The 27,805-nt window shown below is 39.7% G+C and overlaps 1 protein-coding gene across 1 annotated transcript; it reads left to right on the top strand.

The window, feature by feature from the left end:
* Positions 1 to 9: 9 nt before the first annotated feature.
* Wdr75 (WD repeat domain 75) lies at positions 10 to 27,441 on the top strand. Its single transcript, XM_010636835.2, has 21 exons — positions 10 to 135; positions 1,998 to 2,127; positions 4,439 to 4,504; positions 5,438 to 5,528; positions 8,443 to 8,567; positions 9,994 to 10,064; positions 11,120 to 11,239; positions 11,679 to 11,767; positions 14,521 to 14,679; positions 15,523 to 15,582; positions 15,679 to 15,794; positions 17,130 to 17,305; positions 18,328 to 18,485; positions 18,946 to 19,126; positions 20,064 to 20,158; positions 20,917 to 21,012; positions 21,592 to 21,761; positions 22,113 to 22,172; positions 24,721 to 24,867; positions 25,173 to 25,264; positions 25,639 to 27,441. The coding sequence occupies exons 1-21, from the start codon at positions 50 to 52 to the stop codon at positions 25,838 to 25,840; spliced, it is 2,490 nt and encodes an 829-aa protein (XP_010635137.1). The 5' UTR covers positions 10 to 49; the 3' UTR covers positions 25,841 to 27,441.
* The last annotated feature ends 364 nt before the right edge of the window (positions 27,442 to 27,805 follow it).

Below are 27,805 nucleotides of genomic sequence, written 5' to 3'. Positions count from 1 at the left end.
GAAGCTTGGGGCGTGGCCAGTGGTGGGCAGTTCCTGCGTCTGCGCGAAGATGGTGGAGGAGGAGAGCGTCCGCGTGGTGCATTGTGGAGGCAGCGAGTTGAACTTTAGGAGAGCAGTGTTCTCTGCAGACTCTAAGTACGGGGGCTCCTCGTGTGGTTGGCGGGCTGAGGGACGTGAGTTCCCGCAGAGTCGGGGAACGAACTGTGAGGCGCGCCGAGACCTGGGCTCGGATGAGGAGGGGCGCGTGCCGGACACCTCGGGGTGCCCGGGAGGCAGCAGGCGCCTGTGAGGAGCGAGGCCCTTCGGTCCCGGGACGCTCAGGCTGGAGACAGATACACATGAGCACGGCAGAAGGCACATTGGCAACCTGTGTTGGAACTTTGCGTGAAAAATGATGTTAGATTATGTGGGAGGTAAAAACGGCTCGCCCTGGTGTCTTCCCGGAGTAGTTCAGTGTAGCTAGAAACCAAGCTATTCTCAGGGTTCCAAACCTTATTTTTCACATAGTGGGGACTGTCCAGGCTTCTTACTCTGCCTTAGTCTCTTCTGTAAAATGGGGATATTTGATGTCTGCCTGTCACAGGGTTAATGAAAGAATTAAATGCCTATTTAAAGTCTGTACAACAGTGCATTTAATGTCCCAATGTATGTCATCTACCATAGCTACTTTGCATCATATAGAAGTGACATATTGTAAGAATAAGTTTTCAGATCATTTAAGGACAGAGTGATACTTGCTTTTTAAAGTTTGTTTTTGAAAGAATAGAGATTGTATCTCGCCCTGTATAAGAAGTAGTGCACGTGAGTGTATGACATAAAATTGTTGACTGTATGCCTGGTGGAATGGGCGTTCACTCACACACACACACAAACACACCGAATCCTAGTCTTTACAGTGGGGCTTTGTTGACCTTTATCAAAGAAAAAAGCTGAACCTTAACAGAGTTATCAAACTTCTGCCTCCTTAGACCCGTATCCCCCTGTCCAGTTTCCTCCTCCAGTGTACTGTTCTACGCCTTATTAGTTACCGAAGGCTGTCCTATGTTTCATACACTGAATCCCACAGTTCATTTTTCAATTTTTGTCAACTGTGTATAACAAGCTGAGGTGACAAAAACAAAGATACTTCAAATACTGTTGCTGCCTCAAGGAACTTAGTCTAGTGAAGAACAGGAAACTCAATCGTAGATGTTTTAATACAGTAGGGGCTTGTAAGGAAGAGGGATCACTTCATACTGAGAAGTCTGGAAAAAGTTGCTGAGAAAATGATACATAGGCTCATTGGTGGGCTGCAGTACAATGGGGATTTTCTCACACTGCAGAAGGTGCAAAGTACAGAATGTCCAGGCAGTATGGGAAGAGTGTCATATATGATAGGGATAGGGTAAACAGTTTTCATTTGGAAGATAGTAAAAGAAGTTGTAAACTTTTGACCTTTAGTAATATCTGTTATGAAAATAGTTGAGTATTATTTTGATTTAACTACTTTTAGTAATTTAGTAGCCTCTGCTATATGAGAAAAATCCCCAAATCTAGAAAGACAAAAGCAAAACCAATATTTCAGTAATAAGGAAAAAAAACTGATGTGAAGATTTTGTTCTGTTATACAAGAGAGCAATCAGCGCAGGCCCTTTGATTTAGCGTTTATTAAGCCAGTGTCCCCAATGACCCATAGAAAGTTTCGGGACATGGGGACATATTTCTGGTTGCAGAATGATAGTAATAGTTAACAGTAAATTAATAATACAGTCTCCATCTAGTGAGCAGGCACTTGGTTAGACTGTACAAGTTGATAAAGAGATGCAACATCAGCCTCATGCTCTTCCGGGTTAGTGAATGAATCGGTCATAGGTTCACACAAGTTTGAATGTGCAGTTCTTAAACTATTTTGAAAGAAAGCTCTGTTGCCTGTTACTGTTTTTGTAGTGCACTGCACCATAAAAGTTATGCCGTCTACAGAGTATGTGAAACTTTATTTTTCTTTCTTTTTTTCCCAGGTATATCTTTTGTGTGTCTGGGGACTTTGTAAAAGTTTATAGCACAACTACAGAAGAGTGTGTGCACATTCTGCAGGGACACAGAGACCTGGTGACTGGAATCCAGCTCAACCCCAGCAACTATCTGCAGGTACCAAACAGTTTCTAGTTGAATATTTTAACATTGGCCTGGTTGATGAAAGATAAAAGCTGAGTTAAATTTGGCTTAGGAGACTTTACAAATTAGGGTTGGGGAAGGATCAGTTGGTTTTCATATTCAGGGTATTGTTCAGCTCTGTTTAGTTTTGAAAGTAGGATCACAGCCTAGAGTTCCCCTGCCCATAGTGTATTCTGCCAGCCATTTGTTCCCTAGAACGCTTCATAGCTGTTACTGGAGAAGGGTGTTCTTGGCTGTATGAATTTCTGAAATTAAAGCCAGTTAAAATGATTGTGTAATTGCACATCTTCTCAGATCCCCTTATACCATTGACACTGTAAATATGTAAAGGTGCATCTGTTCCGAAAATTTATCTCAATAGTATTGCTCTTGGTACAGGGTTTTTTGGTTTTTATCAAAAATTTCTCAAATGTATTGCAAAAATTAAACCCATACATTATAAAGCAAATGAAGTGCCAAGATCATAAATGCAAAGAAAATGACACCTAGATACATTATACAAACAAAGTCAAATATAAGAAAGGATTTTAAAATAGTTCTCTAGCTACTTTCCTGTCACTGCGACACAATACCCACACCCACAATGTAAAGGAGGAGAAATTTTTTTTGGCTCGGTGGTCAGCTGACTCCGAAGGAGAAACATAATGGCAAAGGTGATTGCTTAGTAAAAGGTTATTCACCCATGGCATCCAGGAAGCAGAGAGAGAAGAGAAAACTGAGACTAGAACACACCCTTCCAAGTCATGCCCCGTAAGACAAAATAGATTTGCCTTGCTGTTCAGTACCTTTTATCACAGAAGCAGCACATAAAGATAACACTGAATTCTTACCAAAATTACATGAGCTGCTTTTAAAAATCAAAATTAAGGAACTTTTTGCAAGGTCCAGGTAGTCTTTTTGTCCTGTCCTGTGAAGCCTTGACAAATTTATTATTATATGTGTCATTTGAACATTTTAATAGCAAAAAAATTCTTTGATTAGAATTGCAAAGTGTGCATTACTGTTTTACACCCAGACAAAAGCTGTATACACATTACATAAAGGTTCTCTGTTTTAGGTGACTGAAAAGTTAGAAAAACTAAAGAAAGACCATTTTGTTGACCTTGTTTTACAAGGTTGACCTTGTAAGACAGATTCTATGGACAAATGAGTCACACAGTACTTGTATATGAGCTATTATTTTGACAGTGACTGTTTGGCTTGTTTATGAATCCATGTTTATGATTCTTACATGTAGTGACTGATGTGCATTTTCCTACTTAATATAATTCTTTTACTTGAATAATTTGTTTAATTCCAACATTTTACTGTGAATTCCTGTGTGTTCACAGAAATCTTAAAATTACCACTTTCCTTTAAAAAAAGACTTAAGGGCCGGGGATTTAGCTCAGCAGTTTGGTGGCCTGCCTCGCAAGCGCAAGGACCCAAGTTTGATCCCCGGTACCAAAAAAAACTTAAAATTGTTTATAAGCCATATAAGTAACAATAAAAAAGAAAATCTAATGTAAACTTAGTAAAACTGAGCCAAAAGTAAACCCCCCAGTGTTACTTAGCCCTCTGGTGCTAACATGTCCCACGACCAGTGTCCTGAACTGACAGGTACCAGCCTCCAATGAGGTGGGCACAGGAACTGAGTGTCCTGGAGCTTTTTATAGTGCCTTGACATGGTTTCTGTTGTGTTTTATGAAAGTACTGGTCCTTGATGGGTTGGATTTTTTGTTTATTATTCTGAACATTCTCTGATCACTTGAGAAGTACTTCTTTAACACTCATGTAAGATCAAAGCAGTGAAGCTAATAAAAAGGGACTCAGCTCTGGGAGAAACAAGCAGATTCCTGAGTGCCTCTCATAGCTCACTTTACTGTGTCCCTCCTGACAGGTTGACTTTCTCCCCTTGGTTTTAGTGAAAACTTGAATTGAGTGGATTTTCTTCCTCCAGAAGGATTACCTTTTGCAGAAACAGTACAAGTTGAGACTGACTTTCAGATTTTTCAGTTTTTTGAATGTTGGAATATTTGCATCACCTTCGTTGGTTGAATATCACTGGATTGAAAACCTGAAATCCAAAATACTCCAAAGTCTGGAACTGTTTGAAAATCTTGGGGTTCAAAAATTTTCAGATTTCAGTTTTTCAGATTAGGAATGTTCAACCTGCATAAAGTCCACCTCTTTAAAGCTAGCCATGAATTAATGAGCAGAAAATGCTTTTTGATCAGCACTTACTCATTTCATACCTTAATGGGTTCTGTTTTTGATCGGTTTTGTACTGTTTTTACCCTTTCAGCTGTATTCTTGTTCCTTGGATGGCACAATTAAATTATGGGACTATCTGGATGGCATTTTGATAAAGGTATGTGGCTTGATCTTAAGTTTCCCTTGTGTAAAAAGCTATGACAACATAATGACACATTGTTTTCTTCAGTCTTTGGTGAGACATCCTGAAAAGTTATAAAATTCACACACCATTAAATTATGTATTTCACTATATAGAAACATTATAAAATGAAAATAAAAGCACTGGGAAGAAATGTTTACCAAAGGTATTATCCTTAATATACAAAAATATTCCTGAAACTAATAAAGAAAAACTGATAGCCCAAAAAATAAATAAATAAATAGGCACTGGGTAGCAATGTATAAAAAAATCACAGAAAAAGAAATACAAATGACCAATAAACTTGAAGAGATGATTAACCTCATTAATAATTTGAACAGTATAAATTTTTCTCTATCACTTTAGCCAAGTTGCACATTGGAAAAATATCTAATGGTAAATGAAGTGTAGAAAAATGGACATTTTTGTACATAATCAGTGAGGGTATAACTGAATGTAAACAAGCTCCCTATTAGAATCGCTCATTTAAATAATGGTGTGTTGGGCCAGGAGTTTAGCTCAGTGGTTCTGCTGCCTGCTTCGCAAGCATGAGATCCCAAGTTCGATCCCCGGTACCAATCAATCAATCAAATAAATAAATAAAGGGTGTGTATATGTAGACCTTAAAACATTGTTTATGACAGAAAACAGTATAAACCTGATGTCACTTAAAATTATGATACATTCCACTCAGTAGAATACTATAAAAGTCAAGTAGAGCTGTATGTACCAAGTTTCAGAGATTATTCAACAAATGTATGTTGATTGTCCCCTGTAGACCGGATACTCTCCTAAGGTTAGGAACACAGCATCAAGCAAAACAGGTAAAAAATCCCTGCCCTGTGGTGTTAATGTTCTACTGAGTGGAAGCAGACAATAATGAACAACATGGTGCTTTGTATCTTTCAGACTTTCCTTGTTGGACATAAACTTCACGCCCTCTTTACTGTCGCCCATGCTGAGGATTCTGTCTTTGTTACAATAAACAAAGAAGAACCAGGTATCGTAGACTCCTTTTATTTTGTTCTTATATGACATGGAATAGCTCTTTACGTTTTACAATTTCTCATAACTTGATATTCTGTTTTAATCTGAAGCTAACAGTTTTTGGAGTTGGAGTTTACATTGCTTTTGTTATCATTACATTTATTTGTAGAGGTTATTTATTCTGAAATGCACAGTGATAGTGATTTATACTCTTATACTAATAGACATCAGAGCTCACATTTCGAGGGGTGGTTGGTTTTTTGAGACAGGGTCTCACTGTGTAGTTGAGACTGACCTGGGATTCACTTTGTAGTCCAGTCTGGTCTCAATCTCACAGTGATCCTCCTGCCTCAGCCTCCCGAGTGCTGGGATTACAGGCGTGCGCCACCATGCCTGGCCAGAGCTCACATTTTAAAGCCACATTGTAAAGGGCTCAAATTTGTCTTTCTACTGAACTTTAAGTGTGTCATGCTTAAGCATCACTGTCTTTTTACTGTTATTATACGCCGGTTTGTTGATAGTAAGTCATTATAAGAAATGTTACAGAAAATTGATTGATATTACAAATCGGTAGTGTAACTGAGTTACTTTATTTTTAATATTATTGAAATACTGTTCTATTGAAACTGCCACGTGTCAACATTTCAGGGATTCCTGGAATATTGTCAGTGGTTATAAATAAGTATCTTTAATCAAAGAATTTGGTACAATAGAATACTGACATGAAACATACAGCCAAAGAAAATTTCCAAACCCAGAATGCCACTGTGCCCTTGGCACCCTCCATAAAATACAGTTGAGTTCAGAGTTAAAGTGCAAGACAGCCGGGCGTGGTGGCACACGCCTGTACTCCCAGCACTCGGGAGGCTGAGGCAGGAGGATCGCTGTGAGTTCAAGACCAGCCTGAGCTACACAGTGAGTTCCAGGTCAGTCTCCACTACACAGTGAGACCCTATCTCAAAAAAACAAAGTGCAAGACAGCTTTTAAATGGATACTGTGCGATCAGCTCACCCTGTTGGTAGTCTGTTAACTTAGTGAATCCTACAATATTTTTACTTATTTTGGAGGTTTTTGCTGAAATATTTATAAGTTATATATATATCAAGGACTTTTAAATAATCATGAATTGTCCAAACTAAAAATAATCTATTTTTTTATTTAAAAGTCATTGATTGCCAAGTCTGGTAATGAGTGATAGTGTATCTGTTCAGAATGTGTGAAAGAATAAGAAACAGTAAATTTAGGTTTCTTAAATGGCTCATAAGCTACCTCTGAAGGACATTAAAAGAATGTCCTGCAAATAGTAATATCTTTTAAACAATTACATGACCTTCCAGGTGAGTATTTTTAAAGATACCATCCTTTTCCAGCTTAATTTATTTTGTACATAGTAAATATGTGCATTCTAAATACCAGTCCGCATAGTTGCTAAAAACTCAGATTTGCAATCTCACAGGTAACTGACTGACTAGGTGTGGGATACAGTTTAGGAATCTGTTATAATACCTTCCCAGCTGATGCTCATCATCAGGGTTTGGTGACCACGCTGGAATCACCTCATGGCTCTGTTGAAAGGTAGTTAGTTGCTAACACTGTAGCAGCATTTGTCATCCATACCTGTGAGACCAGCGATTCTTAACTGCAGCTCGGCATAAGGAGCACCAAAGGGACCTAGATGATGAGACTCTATGATGGGCCCTGATTGCTTACTTGAAAACTCCCCAGCTGGGCCCGGTTGCAAGCAGAGTAAAAGCTACTGATCAAAGTAAAGATCTTGGTCATAGTCTAACCTGGACCCACAGCCAGATGTCATGTTACTCTTCAGTACCTGGCACCTTGTGGGCACCCAGCATGTGAAAGTCTGGCTGTTGAGGTACAAAAATGCACACAGGGCTTGAGAATCTCTTGTGCCAGCTGCCAGCTTACAGCACCACTGTCCATCTTCACTCATTGTCATTTGTGCTCCACTGCTGCGGAGTCCCTGGCAGAAAATTGTATATCCAAAAAGTATTACTGTGGTTTAAGAACAAGTGAATCTTTTGTTTACATGCTATCTTTTATGGCTTCTTGACTGTATAATAATAATCATTCAGTAGCTAATTGAACACCTCATAACTAAGATTTCAGTGCACAGAACATGAGTGACCCTAAATCCCAACAGTAAGCTGACCTCATCCTTAGCAAACAATAAGATAAAAACTGTGGAGAACAGTAGGTTGGGAGGGGAATGGGAAGTGTGGGAGAAATACTTATTAAATAAGTGGTCAGGGAGGCCCCTGGAGAGAGAAGAGTAAACTGTGTAGCTAGAGCGTTCGTGACATATTCACAGAATAGCAGGAAAGCTCGTCTAGGATGAGCAAAGTAAGAATGGATTATTTATTCCCTTGTAGGTTAGGTAAAAGAGTAACTTTTACTCTTGAGTAAAAAATAAAGTCTTAGGGAGAAATTTTTGGGGGTGGGAGGTATTGAACTCAGGCCCTTGTGCTTGCAAAGCAGGTGCCAGAACCACTGAGCTAAATCCCCGACAAGAAATTTTTTTAAAGGATGATAAAGAGAAGAATGCATCAGTATCACAGGAAAAGAGATTTACCCTGTGAGTGTTGCACCGAGCCCATGCATTTCTGAAAACTCGGGTGGCTCGTTGCATTGGCTGCTCAGTTCAGTGTTCAGTATTCATAGTTTGTGTCCATGTTAAACCTCAGCTTATTTCTGTTTCTGTGGGGCTTCTACTCAGGTATAAGAGTAGATTTAGACTTCCATTTAAAACTTGTATATTCACAGTCCAGCTGTAAGGTACATCTTGTTTAGTAGCCCAGGGTTACAATTCTGACATTCTAGAGTACTGATTTTAAAAGTTCTGTATGATAAATGCCTGTGTCCACTTTCTTTAGAAAAGCTTTATAATAATATGGCTTCCTTTGGCCAGATATATTTCAGCTGGTTTTGGTGAAACTACCAAAATTCCCAAGCCAGGAAATAGAAGCTAAGGAACTGTCTTTTGTTTTGGATTACATAAACCAGTCTCCCAAGTGCATTGCCTTTGGACGTGAGGTAAATTTGCTTTGTTGGTTTTCTATCTTATACAAAAAACCTCTTTGCTCCAGTCTCTCCTGTGACAACTGTATGGTATAATGGCTTTATATCGCATTATTTATTGACTTAGTATAGTTTGCTAGCAAGTAAGAAGCCTGTTGTCATTGCTGTAGTAACTATTTATGGTACAGGTTTTTGTAGGGCCATCGTTATTTTGTGTGTTCTGTCCTGTTGGCTTTGTAAACCCAGTTTTCCAAAAAATAACCATTTTTGGTGATTGTGCTTCATGTCTTTGTCCCATATAAAAGCTGCTCAGATGGTTTCATTTTAGACTGTAAACCATTAGAAAATACAGCTTCTCTATCCTTAATATGCCCATTATAAAAATTTGGATATTACAGAAAAATATAGTGAGGAAATAAAATCTACAATATTTCTAGACTTTAATATATATCAAGTAACTTCCCAAAAGGGACTAGTATCAAAACTCTTACGATCCTTTTTTTTCCCATTTAACACTGCAGTTTGAATGTGTACTAAAATGATTGCCAGAGATGTTTTGTGTTCATACCGTGATTTATAGACCCATCCTCTGCTAGTTCTTTATTATTTGAAATTAAATACCATCCAAAGAACCTCAAGTCATTGGAGTAGCATGTTTCTTTAGCCTTAAGTTTTGTAGCATTATTTGTCATTCTTCTGGAAAATTTTCAGGGTATTAACACTGTTGATATCTTTACTCTTCAGTGTCATTAGTCATTGAATTAAAACCACAGCAAGATACCACTTCACATCCACTAGAACTGCTAATTGTGGGGTGAAGTTAAAAAGCTGTTCGCCACTATTCCACTCTCAGGTAGAAAAAGAAGACACGACCACAAAATGAGGTGCACAGGAATGATTACTATTCCAAATAGCTCCAAACACAGATGACCCAAATACTCATCAACCAGCAAATAAATCAGTGGTGGTGTGTGTTTGCTCAGTGGAATGTGGATGGTGCTCGGTAATGAAAAGGAATTGATGATGCCCACAGAAGTGGATGAACCTTAGAAAGATGGTGTTGAGCAAGAGTCCAAACACAGATAGGCAGGAAATGATCTAAGGTGACCGAGATGAATGGCGGCTGGTGATGGGGGACGTAGAGGGACAGCAGAAGAAGCACAAAGCAACATCCCTGAGGCACAGGAAGAAATGTTCTAGACCCTGGATCTTGTCTGCAGTAGAGTTTATATGACATACACACGGGTCACACACTGCATTTTATTTTGTAAACTATGCCTTAATGGAAAACGTAAATCATACTTAAAGGTAGAGTCTGGTTTTAGGATTTAGGACTTAGCCTCATCTTTTTTTAAAAGCTGTAGCCAAACTATGCTATGTCATTTTATATTAATGTACTCCTAAAGAGAGCTATTTTGTTACCCTCTTTTTGAAACACCAGGGAGAATATGTTGCTGCAGTACGGGACTTTTACTTGTCTGTTTATTTTTTCAAAAAGAAAACAACATCTAGGTAAGAATGCCTTTTGATTAACTTTGTTTTATTTATTCAAGAGGTTATTGCAGTTTTATTTCATCCACATCACCCTGTGGTCTGAAGATGTTTTGAGTTTCTTGTTACTTGACTGTGAGACCATAGGTAGAGAGGTATAGTTTTTTTACCCACAGTGGGGTGCAGTTGAGGGAAAAACCCAGGAAGGGTTTCCAGCCCAAAGCCCAAACCCTTAAATTCTAGTCTGTATAGTTGATGTCAAAATTAGATGTAGATTGAAAAGACTTCAGCAAATAAATGTTTCTCATTCCTATTTATGGATATAGGAATGAATATAAGCACTGGGCTATCTGGGTTTAAAATGGATGGTATGTAGTCCATTTGAACCTCTATGTACTTCAAATTAATAAATATTTAAAGCGGAGGTAATATCTATGTAATAAGAGTTGTGAAGATGAATAAGAGAACATGCTTAGAGAGACTGGTGCTAACTATGGAGTAGTGAATTGCTTTTTGACACCATCCCCTCTTCCCATTTGCCCTGCTATGGTTAACATTTGTTTTCTATGCAATATAATAAGGAGTCTGATTTCTTCAAAGCCCAAAGATTGGCAAATACTCAGCCTAAGAACAGGAAATAGTCTGGATATTATAGCAAGTAGATTTATCCCTTTGAATTTATTCCAGTAGACATAATTAGCTAGTTGTCTCAGATACAGTTTATCAGACTTATCCATACCTCATATAGAAACAGGTTCAGTGAACAAATGTGAACAGGCTGTACCCAGGCCAAAACCCTATGAGAACTGTGTTCGCTTCTTAAAATAGATTGTTTTCCATAGCAAGTTGGTATGGTGGGATATCAGTCACATCAAGTTTATATTGTGTACTAATATATGTTTGCAAAAAAATGCTTAATTCTTCATCAAAAATTATTGAAAATTCTACATTTATATGTATTGACTTTTGAGAACTCTGCAATCATGATTGATAAGGCTTGGGGACTCCCTTTTACTTAACTATATCTATACTTCCTAAGAGACTTTAATAATCTAGGGAATTTTTTTCCCTCCTAGGTATACTTTATCATCATCAAAAAATAAGAAACATGCCAAGAACAGTTTTACATGTGTAGCCTGCCACCCAAAGGAAGACTGCATAGCATCTGGTCACATGGATGGCAAAATCCGTCTTTGGTCAGTGCAATGTCCCTTGATACTGTTTTATATTAGTCCTGTAGAACGGGCCAGCTTTGGGTCTGGGAAGAAGGTCCATGCAAGGAATAGAAACCCAGTGCTGGAAATAGGGAGTGGGCTTTGCTGAGCTCCTTTCTTTCACTCTTGTGCTCTTCATTTCGTACTGTTTTAGGGTTCTCGGCCTTAGACTTGTAAGGAGGATGGAAAAGTCCATGCTGCCTATAACCATTTCACAAAAGAGAACTTTCTGCCAGCCTTTACCCAAAAGGAAGAATGAAGAACTGAATATCTAGTAGGCTACCATAGGTGACATACTGTTCGCAGAAGTGGCTGTGATTAGAAATTCAAATGTACTTTTTGCACATGACCAGAAAACTTGATATTTGGATTACATTTGGCAAGGCTTTACTTAAATTAAGACTTTGGTTTTCTACAATAGGAGGAATTTTGATGATGACAAGAAATACACTTATACATGTTTACATTGGCACCATGATTTGGTTATGGATTTGGCTTTTTCAGTGACGGGTAAGTGCAGGTTTAATTATCAAAATTGAATTTTAAAGTATGTGAGTCACATGTTTTAATTCACTGTATTTCTAGTTTGAGAGATTTAAAATTGCAAGGCCAAATGAGTCACAGGCACTTGTGACCCCAGAGTTTTGGACTTTGCTTAGCACAGTACTGTGTATGTCGTGATTTTCAGAGCTCTTTAGAGCTCCAAAGTAGACGTTTGTCATAAAGTCTTAACATAATGAACTTATTTAAGCTACACTCCATTGGTCTAAATATGTCTCCATAGCAGCCCATCACTGTAGCTGTACTTTACCAGGTGCACATAGCTATTAATCAGATTTAATCTTGGACCCTGTAAAATGGGTTTCAGTAGTCTTCTTCCTACAGATGAAGGAAAGGAGGCTTGGAGTTGATGACTGACTAGCATCAGGTCCCATGGTTAATAAGTGGGATATAAGTCTGTGTCTGGATTAAAAACTTTGTGTTTTTTAACTGACAAATGCCTCATTTAATAGTCACTATTTTAAATTAATTCAGATCTGTGCTCTGTTTAAATTGCCAAAGAATGTAGCTGTAGTGAGTAAAAAATGCCTCCTTAAAATCCTGCTGACAGCAAAAGTGTGGAAAAGTACATTTTGTCTTTGATTTCCCACCCATGCATGTGGCAGAAGTTATACCATATATTGTCCCTGAAACTGAGAAGACATGAAAGGACTTCCTTTTCAGGTCTTCTTGGAGTTTGGCACCTGTACCAGGTGCTGCCTGGATCCTTAGGTTTACTTGGGTTTAACTCATTGGAGCCCCAGGAAACAGAAGGCATCTTCCACCTACTTCAGCTTTGGATTTGGGGAGCAGTGGCTGGGCCTGCAGGAGAAGCCCAGCCTCACACCGAGTAGAGAGGCAGGAATGTTGTTCTGACCAGTGGGGACTGAGGCTAGAAAGAGACTAGAGAGGAATTAACCCTGCAGACAAAAAACTGTCTTCCCATTTATCTTCTCCATCCTCCTGAACACCAGTGAGGCGTGTTGGTGTGTGTGCTGCATATGTGTCCACATGCTCTGGACAGTGCCTTTCTCCCCTCCTAACCCTGGCAAGTTTCTACTTCGGTTCCTTTCTCTTCTGTGGCCTCTCCCCAAATCCAAGCAAGGACCAGTTGTAAACTTAGAAACGTACAATCTGAACTTCTCCTGACAAGGATCCTATCTTGACAACTTGTCTGTGAAACCCACTAACATTTAAGTAATGAAAGGCAGTCCTTTTGGTGGCTTACTTCTTTGGCCTGGAAACAGCTTATCCAGATTTTTGATTGAACCTGAGGATTAGGTATGGACCCACCTATTCAGTGATATCCTCTTTGATAAACTTCCTTCCTTCCATTGGGTCTGTACTCAATCATTAGGGGGACTACCGAGTCACATAGTAGTCTTTTTTTTTTTTTTTTTTTTTTTTTTTTTTTTAATAGTAGTCTGTTTTTAACTTTGGTGAAACTCTGCACTGTTTTCTTAATGGCTATATTAAAAGCTTCCTGCTAGCCCGCAGGATATAGTCCTCACCTCACCAGCATTTGTTTTCTTTTGTCTTTGGTAATTGTCATTCTGACTAAAGTGAGGTATTTCAGAGTTGCACTCCCTGATCATTAGTGATACTGAGCATTTTTTCGTATATTTATTGACCATTCTTCTAAGAAACAGCTACTCAGGTCAGGTCTTTTGCCCATTTTTTAATCATTATTTGTGGTCTTGCTATTGAGTTGTTCCTTACATATTCTAGATACTGATTCTACCACGTGTATATGAAGTATAATAAAAAATGTGAATGTTAGATATATTTTTAAATTTATTATAGTAAGAAACATTCCCATTAATCCCCCTCATATTGAACATGTCCAAGCCATTGTTCTTGCCAATTTCTGAAGAAGCTTTGGAAATCCTGCTTAATGTTTTTAGTTGTACTGTCATGGCTGCTTTGCTGTCCTTAATTGATTGAAAACATGTACAGCAGTTTCTGTCAAATAAAAATATTAAAATGAATCTTCATCCACCTTATGCACTGCATCTGGCACTGTGTGACATCTGGCTTTTCCGTGGAGTCAAAATGGCCATGAAAACTGCATGATGGGATGGATGGATGTGTGTTCGAAATGAGGGGAGGATTTTGAAGGGGATTAATAGCAGTATGTTTTTTACTGTAGTAAATTATTTTTATTTTAAAATTCGCTGTGCTTTGTGACCACACCTCATAGTTTACAGATGTTTTCTCTGTAGGTTGTTGCTTTTTTTCTGTGGACTGTTTCTTCTGTCACACAGTAGGGTCACTGTGGCTGGTAATGATACACTGCATATTAAGATTTTGAATATTTCACCACAGAGAAAAGTTCTTGAGATGATAGGTATGCTAATTACTTTAATTTGATCATTACACAATGTATGTGTATGGAAATTCTGCCTTGTACCCTATGAATTTGTACAGTTAGTGTCAATTTAAAATAAATTAAGCCAGGTGTGGTAGCACACACATGCAAACCCAGCCCTTAGGAGGCTGAGGCAGGAATTTGAGGCCAGCCTGGACTATATCGTGAAAACTTGTCTCAGAAAGACCAAAATATAAAAGAAAAATGACTAGAAATAATGGTAATAAGTAAGACCTCCATTTAAAAAAAATAGACATGTTGTATTTCTGAAGTGTTTATTTCTCCAGTGATAGTCAGAATCCAAGTGTGAATTGTTTTTTGTTTGTTTGTTTGTTTCTGTTCACATGGGGCGAAGGCGCCAGCCTGCTGAGCGGCGGGCGGGAGTGTGTGCTCGTGGAGTGGCGCGACGCGGCGGAGAAGAACAAGGAGTTCCTGCCGCGACTGGGAGCCTCTGTGGAGCACATCTCAGTATCTCCCGCCGGAGACTTGTTCTGCACCTCTCACTCTGATAACAGTAAGTCCAAATTATTTGTCGTGAGGAAATGGCATTTGTAGGATGCCGTGAATCAGCTTGCTTCTGTAGGAGTGGAAAATAGAGACTTGGAACTAATTAAAAGTAGTGCGAGATTTATGAGCATTTTTCCTTCTGTTTCTCCTCTTTTCTCCACATCTCTCTACCCCAAAATGGCAGCTGAAACCCAACGTTTTCAAAATTGCTTTGAAAATGAAGGGCTCCCGTGTTCGTCCATTGCTGTGCCATTTATATTTTCAGAATGGTTTGAAGTGGGATGGTGGGGAGGTACAGGCAGGGCTTTGAAGTGGTTATTGGTATCATGAACAGAAGAGCTCACAGAAAGGTACTGTGAGATTCTCTGGATACAGCTATTCCAACTCCCTGTGCGAGTTTTGTGGATTCCGATAGAAATAGAGACATTCTTGGGTCCCCCAGAACTTTGCTTTTCCTGTTATGGGAGCCCCAAGTCCACTGGAAACCTAGTAGCTTTCTGCTTCCTTTCCCTTCAGAACAGGCCCTCTGTAAGCAGCCATTGTGGCATGACGACTTCACAGTTAAACTGTCTTTTATAAATACTACTGATATCCAATGTCTCAGCACTAATGTATAAATCATATCCATAAATAACAATTTAGAATTTAAAGATTCTAACAGTAAAGCTCCCATGTGTACTCCTAATTTTTTAGCTAAATTACAAAACGTAGGTCCTGATTTTCCAATTAACACTTGTCAAGTTCTTTCTTATATTGGCATATTTCAGGATAAAATAAATTCACCCGGAAATGAATTCACCTTGAAGTTTTGACCTGCTAATGTTTAAATACTTTTTTTTTTAACCCACAGAGATAATGGTTATTCACCGAAACCTTGACACATCGGCAGTAATTCAAGGTCTCGTTAAAGGTATTACAGAGTCTAGTTGGTTTGGAATTCATTATTAGAATTACATTATCAAAGTGTTTCTCCAACTTCAACTATTGTTTGTCACTTCATTTACAGATAGAAGTATCTTGACTGGTTTGATGATCGATCCAAAAACAAAAGCTTTAGTTTTAAATGGAAAACCTGGTCACCTGCAGTTTTATTCTCTCCAGAGTGATAAGCAATTATACAATGTAAGATTCTGAGCCCTTAACCAGCCTTAAACCTAACACAAGTTCTCTACAGCCCCACTGAGGTCGCGTAATTGGTAGCTGCTAACACATGGTCATCTGCCTGTTCACTTGAGCATAGTGTTATCTGTGTTACTTAGTTTATTACTGAGAGAGTAAATCAGAGGATGCTGTTGCAACAACATGGAAGCCAAGTGCTCTTACACTTGCTCTACTCTGTTTGTTTCAGGAAACAGCCCACCAGCTGTCTCCTACATTGATACTTTTGGGTGTTAAGGATAAGGACTTGTGGGTTAACCATACAAGTCTGTGTCTGCCATGCAGTGAGACAGCCGTGTGCACAGACCAAAGGCAAACCGCAGTGTAGATTGAAGAGGAGGAATTCTTACAATCCTGATGAATTCCACCCTGCCTTTTCCTTGTGCCTCATAGTGCCCTTGACAGATCTGTGTCATAGTAACCGTGACACTTTATCTCTTTCTTTGTGCTTAAAACCCCTCAAGAAAGCCTGCTAGCACCCCACACGTAGTACAGTGCCCACATATTTCTTGGTGCATGTGATACGAGTCGAGCATCCCTAATCTGAAAATCGGAAATTCAGAATGCTCTATAATCTGAAACTTGGTGAGCACCGATGTGACACAGAAGGAAACTCCACACTTCACTTCCTGTGAAGGGTTACATCACAGTGCAGGTGTGCTCCAAGTATTGTGTAAAATTCCCTCAGCTCTGTGTATAAGGTGCATGTGAAACAGGTGGATTTCGTGTTTAAATGTGGGTTTGATCCCCCAGGGTGCATCATATGATCAGATCCCAAGCTGCAGTAAGACCTGAAATCCTGAAGCTCGTCTGATCCCAAGCATTCCATAGCCACTTTATGAACTTAGTACATACACAAAGAAAAAAGATCTTTAAAATAATCATAAATAAAACACTAGCCTACATAGGCCATTGCCTTTTTCCCCCTTAAAGGTTTTAAGTTTATTTCTGCTCTTGTTTCTACTAACAGAATTTAGCCTTGAGATTTTACATAAAGTTATTGTTTCTTTAGAGAAAACAGGATTATAGGTGAAAGGTGCTATTGACTCATACAGTGGGTCTTAGTCATCACTAATATATTAAGGCCATTGTAGAATAGTGGCTGCCAAACTGATACTGTACAATGTGTCTCCCTTTTAATGGCAAATTGGATATCTTTAGTAATAATTTGTTTGTTTTTCCTATTTAAAAATCTGTTACTTTTAGATTCTGAAAGTTGTCTTGGATGTATCAGTTACACCTTGAATGCTTTAACATTGTACTTCATTAATAAGCATTTTGATTTTTTTTAACACATAGTTAGATATTGTTCAGCAAGAATATATCAATGATTCCGACTTGATCCAAATTGAGCTAACAAAGGCTGCATTTGGCTGTTTTGGGAACTGGCTGGCAACAGTGGAGCAACGGGAAGAAAAGGAAACTGAGCTTGAATTGCAAATGAAACTGTGGAAGTACAATAAGAAAACACAAGGGTAATGTTACCTGGATAGCCACTTTGAATTTCAGATGATAAATTGTTTGGATTCTTGTTTTATGACTGTAGTTGTCTTTAAGATGTTTTAGACTTAAAGAAACGGGGAAGATACTATTTTTCTAACGGAGTCCTTCATTAAGCTTTCCATATTGAGAAACCATTGAGGTCTTCTGAGTCATAGATGCAGAAACATGAAAATAACACTCCCGAGGACACAATCCCCAACTCTAGGCAAATCCAGAATTAGAACCCAGATGTTCCCTGGCTCTTCCATTAACATCACGCTGCCTTCCTTGGAAAAGTGGGAATGTTGATGTGGAGTAGCTTGTGCATCGTGATTAGCTAGCTAGAAACCCAGTGGTTTCCCATGGCTTCAATAACCACTTCTCAGCTCTTTGCTGAGTGCCAAAAACTAGGCCTAGTGCTTTCGTGCTTGTTACTTTTCAGAAGAACATTGTAAGATAAGCCTGTGGTCTGCATGTTAAATTATGATGCTCAGCGATCCTGGTAGTCTTAAGAGCTCATTGGCAGTGTGTATTTCATTTATAGCTGCCCTCAATCTGGGAGCAAACTTGAGGAGGTTGAGGTGACTGAAAATAGTAGAGTAACCAAGGCAATTGGATATTTTCATACCATATTTTCTTGCTAAGAGTAGTAACTTTCCTTTTTTTTTTTTCGTCAAAAGTAGACAGACATCTGGGTTCTATGTAATTTTCCTGCAGAGTTTGATACAGTAGGCTTTTGAAAATGTTTAAGGGCCCCTATTTTATATTCATTTTGGACCAGTACAATTGCCACTATAAATACATCACATGAATCACAGGTGATGTGTTAGAACTCTTTCCATCCTGTGACCATTAGAGGGAGAGCACTCAATCATTTGTAATTCTAGGATCTATCAGTTGCCCGTCTTTAAAGATCCTGTTGTCAAATGTAGAATATGTAACCAAGTCTTAGACCAGTATGACGGCAAATCATATTATTCTGATGTAAGAATAATGTGTGGTTTCCTTCTCCTAGGTTTGTCCTTAACACAAAGATTAGCATGCCACATGACGACCACATCACAGCTCTCTGTTTCTGTAATGCAGAAAGATCTGAAACCCCCACCTTGGTTACAGCTAGCAAAGATGGTCACTTCAAAGTGTGGATATTAACAGATGATTCTGATATATACAGTAAGTGTTTTAAATAGGTTGTGTCAAAATAGTGCATTGTTTTAAGACTTGATATATAGTTAGCTCATGACTTGTAGCCATTTGGAAAGGACATTTTATGCCTTGTTAAATTCTATGAGAAATTGCTTAATTTCAATAGATTTAAAAGATTGCATTCTTTCATGCCTTTTTTTCCAAAATCTGTACTTTTTAATTGGTATTCTTGATTAATACTAATTTGGAGGAGAGTATGGGGAAATGGCTTCTGCCTTTAGTTCTTTCTGTGCTCCACAAGGGGGCGATCACGGCCTCCAGGAAGAGCCTCCATTTCCAGTCAGTCAATACTTTGCAGCATTTCTAGCTTAGAGAAGTTGTGCTGAACAGGTTGTTTTTGTTTCTTAACCGCTAGAGTTCGTTAATGTCCCTGTAATATTATCTAATACTTACGCCACCTTTTAACATACGGCTTATATATCCACAGAAAACGCTGTTGGCTGGACCTGTGACTTTGTTGGTAGCTATCACAAGTACCAGGCGACTGGCTGTTGTTTCTCTGAAGATGGCTCTTTACTAGCAGTTAGTTTTGAGGAAATAGTTACCATATGGGATTCAGAAACCTGGGAACTTAAGTGTACATTTTGCCAAAGAGCTGGGAAAATAAGGTCAGTGAATTACTTAGTTACTGTGAATTGTTTTCTAATTTATTAAATAAGATGTTAAACTTCAGTGATAACATGCTTTCCCCAAAGGTAGCCTGTTGGTAAGGGGAGGAAGTGCTGATGAAATGCTAGAGAGCTAAGAAATTCTGAGTACATGAACTGTGATGACATTTCCTGAGTCAGGATTAACACGTACTTCTTGGTATTCAGTTTTTGTTTTTTTTTTTGTTTTGTTTTGTTTTGTTTTGTTTTTGCAATGAACACTTTCAAACATGTGCTGTGTAATAATGGACACTGGACATAAGCCTCAGTAGATCCAAACTGCTTATCCTCTGTGTAAAATGTTGTTCCCAAATGTTATTATTTTCTAAGAAGGCGGGGGAGAGAATAACAATATCTCCCAGTACACTTCAGGTAACTGGGCATAGGGACAGAATGGCAGATGGTTAATAAAATTTATCACTAGGGCTAGGGATGTAGCTCTGGTAGAGCGCTTGCCTGGCAGGCATGAAGCCCTGGGTTCAGTCTCCAGCACAACAAAAAGCAAAAGAAGAAAGAAAATTATCTCTTAATTCCCAGCATGTCTGATTCTAAGTTTACTTTACAAAACTTTCTTCAAAATTCAGATGGCAAGCTTTTGTCTTCTAGGTAGAATATAAAATACAGTTTTTGTTAAGTCACTTTGTCATTTTATGTACATTATCTATTATGTGTTGATTGTTACCCTGCGTGGCATATTAGAGAACTAATCATCTAATCTGTTTTTCTAAAGGAAAAAATCCTTACATAGACCTGCCTTTTATATTCCTTGGTACAGGTATAAACCAAATGATAAATGTCTTTTTGCCCAAGACTAAGTTAGTGCGTGGAAGCTGCAGTGCCTTGGAACTTAATTATGCTAGCACTGATTGTTGCTGACTTCCTTCTGGTTTTAACCTAGGCATCTTTGCTTCGGGAGATTAACGTGCTCCAAGTATCTTCTGGGTGATACTGAAAATGGCATTCTCTGCTGCTGGAATCTGCTCAGTTGTGCATGTAAGATACTTTTTATGCTCCAGTGATTTGGCAAAGCACATAGAGGAAGTTGCCATGAAATGTTGACATTTTAAGAACTGGAGGTCTATCATTACTTCATGAAGCTATCTAGACAATACAGGATTCTTCATATCACATACCACCAAAATTTGAAGTGGTAGCTTGTGATCAAGCAGTTATAAACCACCTAATTATTAGTGAATCAGCTTCCGTTACATCTTTGTTTTTTCCCCACTGTCTTCATGGTGAATGACTTTCTGTTGCCTTCCCCTTTTTTTTATCTCCTTACCAGTGTGAGAACTGTTTCTGCTAATGTGTAAACATGTTAACTCAGGCAGTATAAACTTGAGTGAAGTTAGCCACAGTCCCTCCTAACCTTTGTGGATTCAGTGACATTGTACTCATTGGAGGGATAAAAGGTCTGGTGGTTGCTTAGTAACAGATATGTGTTGTATTCTCTGTGGTGACTGTGGTTGACATCCCACCCACACTTAGTGACAGCAGTAAAGCACTTGAACAGTAACATGTTCACAGTTTGTACAAGTGCTGAAGGTCTCTTGTTTTTCTGTTTCCTATTTTTCCGTGCTCCTCCAGATTATTTCAGTGTGACTCCATTGTTAGTTGGAAACATAGAATCCTCCCTAAGAATAATAGAATTGGTTGTCCCAAAAAGGATGAAAGATCCTCATCCTAAAAAACAAGCTTATAAGAGCTTCTGGCAGGCCCCTCTGAAGCGAATCACCTTTTCTCCCCCACAGTGGAATGGAGTGCGAAGTTAAATGTTAGAGTTATGGAACCTGATCCACATTCAGAGAATGTCGCTGCTGTCTCTTGGTCTTCAGGGGGTTCAGACTGTAAGTACGAACCATAGTTTGAAAGTTGAAGGAAATCTGATAGCCTGTGTTCTTTTTAATGTCTTTAATATAATTGAGTCAAACTTGCTTTCAACTCTGCTTTCCATTTGAAGCCATCTGCCTGAGGCCGTCCCCTTCCTTTCTGTCCCCATGCCTTGTAATGTGTGCATCCTCGCCCAGTTCCAGGTGAGCTCTAGGGCGTCCCTTATTTTTCCACAGGCCAACACCTACTTGGTGTGAAAATTCCCGTAGAGATCTCAACCCTATGATACATTCCCAAATCCCCTAAGAAGCCTTAATTGGTCTTCCTCTGTACTTATGGAACGATTTGTACGTAACTCTTTCTGGTACTTGAGATAAAATAATTCAGTAAGGTTTTGCTGGCTGTCTTCTGTACAAGCGCCTGGTGTCTGGAGCAGGGCCCTTTCCTTTTTCAAGCTCAGTCCTCATTGCCAGCCTGCTTGGCTCAGTAGATGGTATCGTGGGCTGAGCCATTTCCTCTAGGGGGTGAGACCCAGGATTTGTCACTCTGGGGTTAGAACAGGCAAAATGTCACTGTCTGTCTGTTTTTCCTTCCAGTGTTTGTATTTAAACCTAGTGAGCCAAGACCATTGTATATTCAGAAGAATATCACCAGAGAAGAAGTCCAGTGGGGAGTGTTTGTTCCCCGAGATGTCCCTGACTCATTCACCTCAGAAGCTTACCAGTGGCTAAATAGATCCCAGTTTTACTTCCTAACAAAATCACAGGTAACTGCCACCCTCAAGAGGAGACCACTTGGTACATGGACCTGAAAGAGTAATGTAGCCCACGACCAGTGGTATGAATTTATTTCTCGGTGAAGTAGTTTCAGTTAAAGAGCATTGAGTCCATTAACTCTGAGATAAGAAAGCAGAGGCAACAAAAATACTTTAAGCTGTATTTATTAGCATGGTTCCTTTTGCTGTTGTTTTGGTATTAAATTTGCCATTATAAAAAATGATGGCTTGAGTTTGGGCTATGGGTTGAATTTTATCACTCACAGAGGTTATCAAACACACTGCAGATGTGTATCAGAATACAATTTATCTTTTGCCTCACTGAGTGATCTCTCTTTTCAGAGCTTATTGACCTTCAGTACAAAGTCTGCAGAAGAGAAGCTCACACCAACTAGCAAACAGGTGCGTTCCCGCCACTCAGGGCTGGCCGCGTTGTCTCCTGCACAGGAACAAAGCTGGGAGAAACACGTCACTGCTGGCCCAAGATGAACTTTCCAGACGTGCACCGAGAAACTCTTTTGAAGTCATAGTGATCTTTTAAGTTGGTTTAATGTACATCGTCAGTAATGTGTGATCATGATTTAAAGTCACAGCTGGCCTTTTATATCCATGAATTGAAATAGTCAACCGCTCATGGATTGAAAATACCCAGGAAAAAGTCATGCCGAAGTATAAGATGGGCATGAGTGATGTTGAAGTGCTGTGCAATTTGATAAAAAGGCTCAAGCACCCTCAAATTTTGATATCACAAAGGGTTCTGGAGCCACGTCACGTCTGCACTGAGGGGCAGCTGCAGTACTGCGGGCTTACACTGATGCCATGACCCACAATGACCGTCTCTCTCACCTGTTAGTTGGAGTTTTTAATTGAACGTCATATCTATAAAAAAACCTACCTGTGTTAATTGAGAAGTTCAGATTTAGGTATCATCTGTTAACACCTATCAACTGAAGCTGTCAAAGCATAAGTCTAGGGCCGGGGATTTAGCTCAGCGGTTTGGTGACCTGCCTTGCAAGTGCAAGGACCCGAGTTCAATCCCTGGTACCCAAAAAAAAAGCATAAGCCTTGACATTTTCGCAGGACCACTGTTCACATACACAAGGCCCACACTTCCCCTCCAGTTCCCTCATTTTCCCGAGAGAGATAAGTCTTAAATTGATCAAGTCGGTGTTCATTGTCCTAACCAAGTTAATGCACAGCCAAGCTCTGTTGTCAGGCAAATTGCTTTTCCTCTCGTGACCAACTGTTTTCTCTGGAGATAACAATTGCCTTTTTTCATTTACTCCTTACCTAATTCAACCCCAGACTGACTTCAAGTTAGATAGGTTCTGTAAATCTTTCGGACCCTTAGGTGTCCCTCCAAGTCATGAAGAAGTATTTCAAAGGCCTCACAGTACTCTTCAAGGACCCAGTCACTGCCCTGCTGGGGGTCGCTTCACCTCTACAGAGTGCTCCTTTTTCTTTGGTTACTTCCTTTTTAGCGAACCACATTCCATTAGTGCCTGCAAGGTAGACACTGGGTATCACATGTTTGGAAATGTTTTTATTTTCTCCTCCTGGATTGATTGATCGAGCACAGAGTTGTAAGTTAAAAGGCATTTTCTCTCAGCACTTTAAGGGTATTCTGTTATTTTACAGCCTCTTTTGTTACTAAAAGTCTATACCATTCTTGTTTTTTGATCCTTTATCCTTATTTTCCTCCTACAACTCAATGGGTTTGCTCACCTACTGTAAGTCAGGAACTATTCTAGACATTTGGGATACATTAATGAGCAAACAGTCAAGTCTCTGGACTGGAGGTGTTTATAGTCTACAGGAAGATGCAGGCCCTAAACAGCAAGCGTTGAGTAAGTAAACTATATAGTCCTTCAGGGGAGGATACGAACGAGGGCAGGGTGAGACAAGGATGGTAAAAGGAAGTAAGCGAGGTGGCGTTCACGGTTTTAAATGGGGAGGTTGAAGTGGACCTGCGTGAAAGGACAGACTTTCCTCTGAAGTGTGGAGCCTTGGGTGGTTTTCAGACAGGAATTAAGAAGGAATGAATTGCTTTCCCCTTATTTCTCTGTTGTTTTTATGGAACTTCTATTTGTCAGTGCTGGGCCTTCTAGAATGGCGCTCTAATTTTTTTCTCCTCTTTTCTGGGTGCCTTCCTCACCTTTTATCAGATCTTTTTCTCCACTCTTGCATGGTCTGTTTCCATCCGATTTTTGTTTTCAGTCTGTTTTTGTAGCTGTCTTTCTTTGTATAGGTTCTGATCAGAGTCCAGTAGTTCTTAGCTGTCTGCTCTTACTTAAAATCTCCCTGCATGCTGAAGTGTTTTACCAGGACACTCTCCGGTGTCATTAGTTTCAGATCTTCATCTCTTAGGCTGGTCAAATTGAGCATAGACTTAAACTTCTCCCGAAAGACTTAAACCTGGCTGTCAGTGTTCTAAGAAGTGTCCTGCCTGAAGGACAGCCACCTTCGGCTACGAAAACCATTCCGCCCACCTGTGTCTAGTCTAAAACTGCTCTTGTTCTTTTCACTGGAGGATATACTTGGAGCCCTCTGCTGGGACTGAGGAAGAGCTGTGGGCTTCCCACATTGATTCCACTGCCCATCTGGGTTTTTTCACCCACCCCTCATCCTGCTCCATGCTGCCATCACGCTCACATCTCTGTTGTTGCAAGCTTATGCCCCTTGAAAGCCCTTCTGTCATTTTTTGTAGAATTAGGCAAAGCAGCAGTGGCAGATTTGGTTCTTTCATCTAAGTGTGTAGACATCATTAGCTTTCCTCACAGTAAGTATAAGACTGGGCCTCAGTTGCTTCACCTGAAAAGTGAATCATACTGATTAATTTCTCAAGTTCCTTCCATCTCATACATTTTATAATCGTAGAGTACTTATCGTTGAGTCAAAAGAGCTCTTCCTTTTTATTGAGGGGATTTCCTTTTGCCTTAAATCCCTACAGCTGCTAGCAGAAGAAAGTCTTCCAACAACCCCATTTTATTTCATACTGGGAAAGCACAGGCAACAAGAGGATAAAAAACTAAATGAAGCTCTAGAGAGCGAACTGGTACAGCTACCTTTAACAGAGAACATACCTGCGATCAATGAGGTGAGTGAGTAGAGCAAACCATGTGAAACAGATGAAATGCATTCGTTTTTGAATAATCACTGGCGTCCTCTATAGCATTAATACCCAGACTAACAACCTTGTGACTTGAGGCTCTCTTGGCCTGGACCTCCTGGGCTGATGGGGGAGAGAGTTTGCATAAATGTAGGAAAGTAGAACGTTCTTCCTTCCGTTTGGTTTTGCCTTTTGTGTCAGATTCTTGGCACTTGCTCTAAAAGTACTTATGACGTGGATGGAACATGTTGCGCCAAAGAATAATCTTTTTAAATATTTCTCTTTCACTGCAGCTGCTTCACACGCCAGCCCACGTGCTGCCCTCTGCCTCTTTCCTCTGCTCCCTGTTCGTGAATTCCTTGTTGCTGTCTGAAGAGACCAGAAGGTAAAGCCGGTTCTTCAGACAATGTGATTGTATTCTGTCCTGGGAGATAGGGTGGCTCGTGTTACCCTTTATTGAGATCCTTCCACTGTCTTCCCTGCATTTGAGTTTTAAAGCATAATAAAGGACGTAGGCTCATTCGGTGAAGCACATGGAAGATAACCCAGAAAAACTGCTCCGTGTGTGCTTACAGATGTGGTACATAATTTCATATTAGGGTTTTTATAAATGCTCCTGCTCTTTTATAATCTTTAAATTTAAAGTGCATTCAAAACAAAATTTTTGATGTTTCTGAATGATTATATTTCTATATATTCTTAAATTAGAAAGTTATTCTCTAGAAATATTTTAACTGTTTTATCCTGTTACTGTTAAAGTGCTGAGGAAATTCCTGATGATGTCAGTATGGAAGAAAAGGAAAGTGATGATTCAGACGAAGAGAACAATGTTACTGAACATGTCCAGGATACACAGAGCGCAGCTTTGGAAGAAGACATTGTATATCAGTTGTCAAAATCCGAAGAAAAAGAACTGAGAAAATTCAGGAAAGTAGACTACAGCTGGATTGCTGCACTTTAGGCCTTGGGGACGGCGTGGGGTGAGGAGTCTTGCACCTTGTGTTTTTGATTGTTGGTACCCAAAAATATTTTTCAGTGTTATTTCTGTTCTCAAAATATTAAATGTTCACCAAAAAACTAGTAATACACTGCTTTGTGTGCTGATCAGTTAGTTGCCATTGTCTATGCTGTCTGTTACTTTGAATTGTATCAGGCTGGTAAAGTCGGTGATGGCGCAGAAGGGAGACTGAGCTCACGCAGTGCATGTCCCTTTATTCACAGGTCGGAGATGTGAAAATTGTGAAAATCAAAAGCTTAGCTGATGTTAACCTTGTAACCGAAATGCATTTGGTAGCCAGAGATGACCTGAGCTGGTGGGAGGGGCTTTGGACCTGATTCATTCCTGTTAATAGAATTATCCCAAGTGAAATTCAGAGGTAATTTGATTCTGTTTGTTCCACCAACCATACTAAAGATATTATGGGCTGCTCTAAAATCTCACAATTGCAAATTCAAATCATCTGGCCCATGTTTCCCCTCGCTAAGTGGAAAACAATCCAAGTGCCCTTTTTAATGTTATAGTGGTATAAAGTTGCTACATCTAAACTACTTAGCATTTTACATTTTCCAGTTCCCTGATAAGAATTTTGTAAAATTTATATGAAAATGTTAACATAAAAACAGTAAAGCACACGAGTCCCAAGAGTACACCTCAATGAGTGTTCACAAGACTGCTGCAAGTGGCTTTCAGCAGTGTGTGCTGAAGACCGAATACCCCCCCACCCCACCCCTGCCACCTACCTGTTAAAATCCAGTCTCCGCTCTGCTGGGATTTGGAAGTAGGGCCTTGGGTGAGGGTTAGTTGTAAAGATGGAACCTTCATGAACAGGGTCTGCAGAACTCCTCCACCTCTTATGTGGGCCACAGCAAAAACAACCACCTCTGAACCAGGAAGACAGCTCTCTCTGGGTGACAAAAGTGGTACCTTCCTGTTGGGTTTCTAGCATTCAGAAGCTTCTAAGCCACCCAGCATATGGTGTTTTGTTAAAAGCAGCCCAAATGGACTGAGTGTTTGCATTAATGAGTAAGGTCTGTATTTTTTTTAATGTAGCAGCTCATAAATTATATAATTCATATATTTCAAGTAGACAATTCGGTGGTTTTTAGTGTCAGAATTGTACATCATTGCTGCAGTCAATTTCAGGATAGTTTCACTGCACCAGAACTGCCTGTTTCCCTCAGCCTCCCCACCCAAACCCCTAAGGAAACAACTAATGTTTGTCTCTGCCTTTGCCACCTCAGTACAAGTCATATAAATGGAATTACACATCACATGGTCTTTTGGAACTTGCTCCTTTCACTTCCCGTCCATGTCATGTGCTACATTCCTACTTACTGTCTTCATGTCTCCTGGGTGTATACCTCAGTGAAATCACTATCATTTGGTATCTCGCAGTTTAACCTTTTTCAGAACTACCAGAGTTAGAGCAGCTGTCCTGTTTCATATTTACATGATGGCATAGAAATTGCCCCGTTGCCTGACCTGTTAAATGTAGAACCCTTTGAAAAGATTTGGTTATTTTTGCTGTTTCAAGTCCTTTTAATCAGTTTTAAGTTAAAATGGAGAAGATACAGAGATGTCTCCTAGGCCATCTCCTCACATACGTGCACAGCCTTCCCTGTGAGCAAACTCCTCTTCCCCAGTTCCCCACCTGCCCGCCCAGCAGTTAGCACCTCACAGCTGACAAGCCTACACCTGACAATCCCTCCAAGTCCATTTCGTGGTTCGCTCTTGGTATTTCACATCCTGTGGGTTTGGGCCAATGTGTCCATCACAACGGTATTTTACAGAGTATTGCTCTGAAAATACGGGGTTAGTTTTTGAGGCCAGTCTTCGAGATTTGCGCTAATCCCAAAAGGACTCTCGCTGTCTGTCCTCTGTTCTTCCTGGTAAATTGGTTTGTGGTTTAGTTTTTGTCCTCCTGGG

The sequence above is a fragment of the Fukomys damarensis genome, unplaced genomic scaffold (assembly GCF_012274545.1).
Source record: "Fukomys damarensis isolate Sample0158 unplaced genomic scaffold, DMR_v1.0_HiC HiC_scaffold_26, whole genome shotgun sequence".
NCBI classification, from domain to species: domain Eukaryota; kingdom Metazoa; phylum Chordata; class Mammalia; order Rodentia; family Bathyergidae; genus Fukomys; species Fukomys damarensis.
The sequence above is the reverse complement of the archived record's forward strand: the minus strand, read 5'-3'. Positions and strand labels throughout refer to the sequence as shown.

Bases quoted from the DNA above. Each gene is read 5' to 3' on its own strand.
- Wdr75 (XM_010636835.2), top strand. From the start codon at position 50: ATGGTGGAGGAGGAGAGCGTCCGCGTGGTGCATTGTGGAGGCAGCGAG. The intron at 11,240-11,678 runs GTCAGTGCAATG...TTTCTACAATAG, and splicing joins GATGGCAAAATCCGTCTTTG to GAGGAATTTTGATGATGACA. The intron at 25,265-25,638 runs GTAAAGCCGGTT...TTACTGTTAAAG, and splicing joins CTGTCTGAAGAGACCAGAAG to TGCTGAGGAAATTCCTGATG.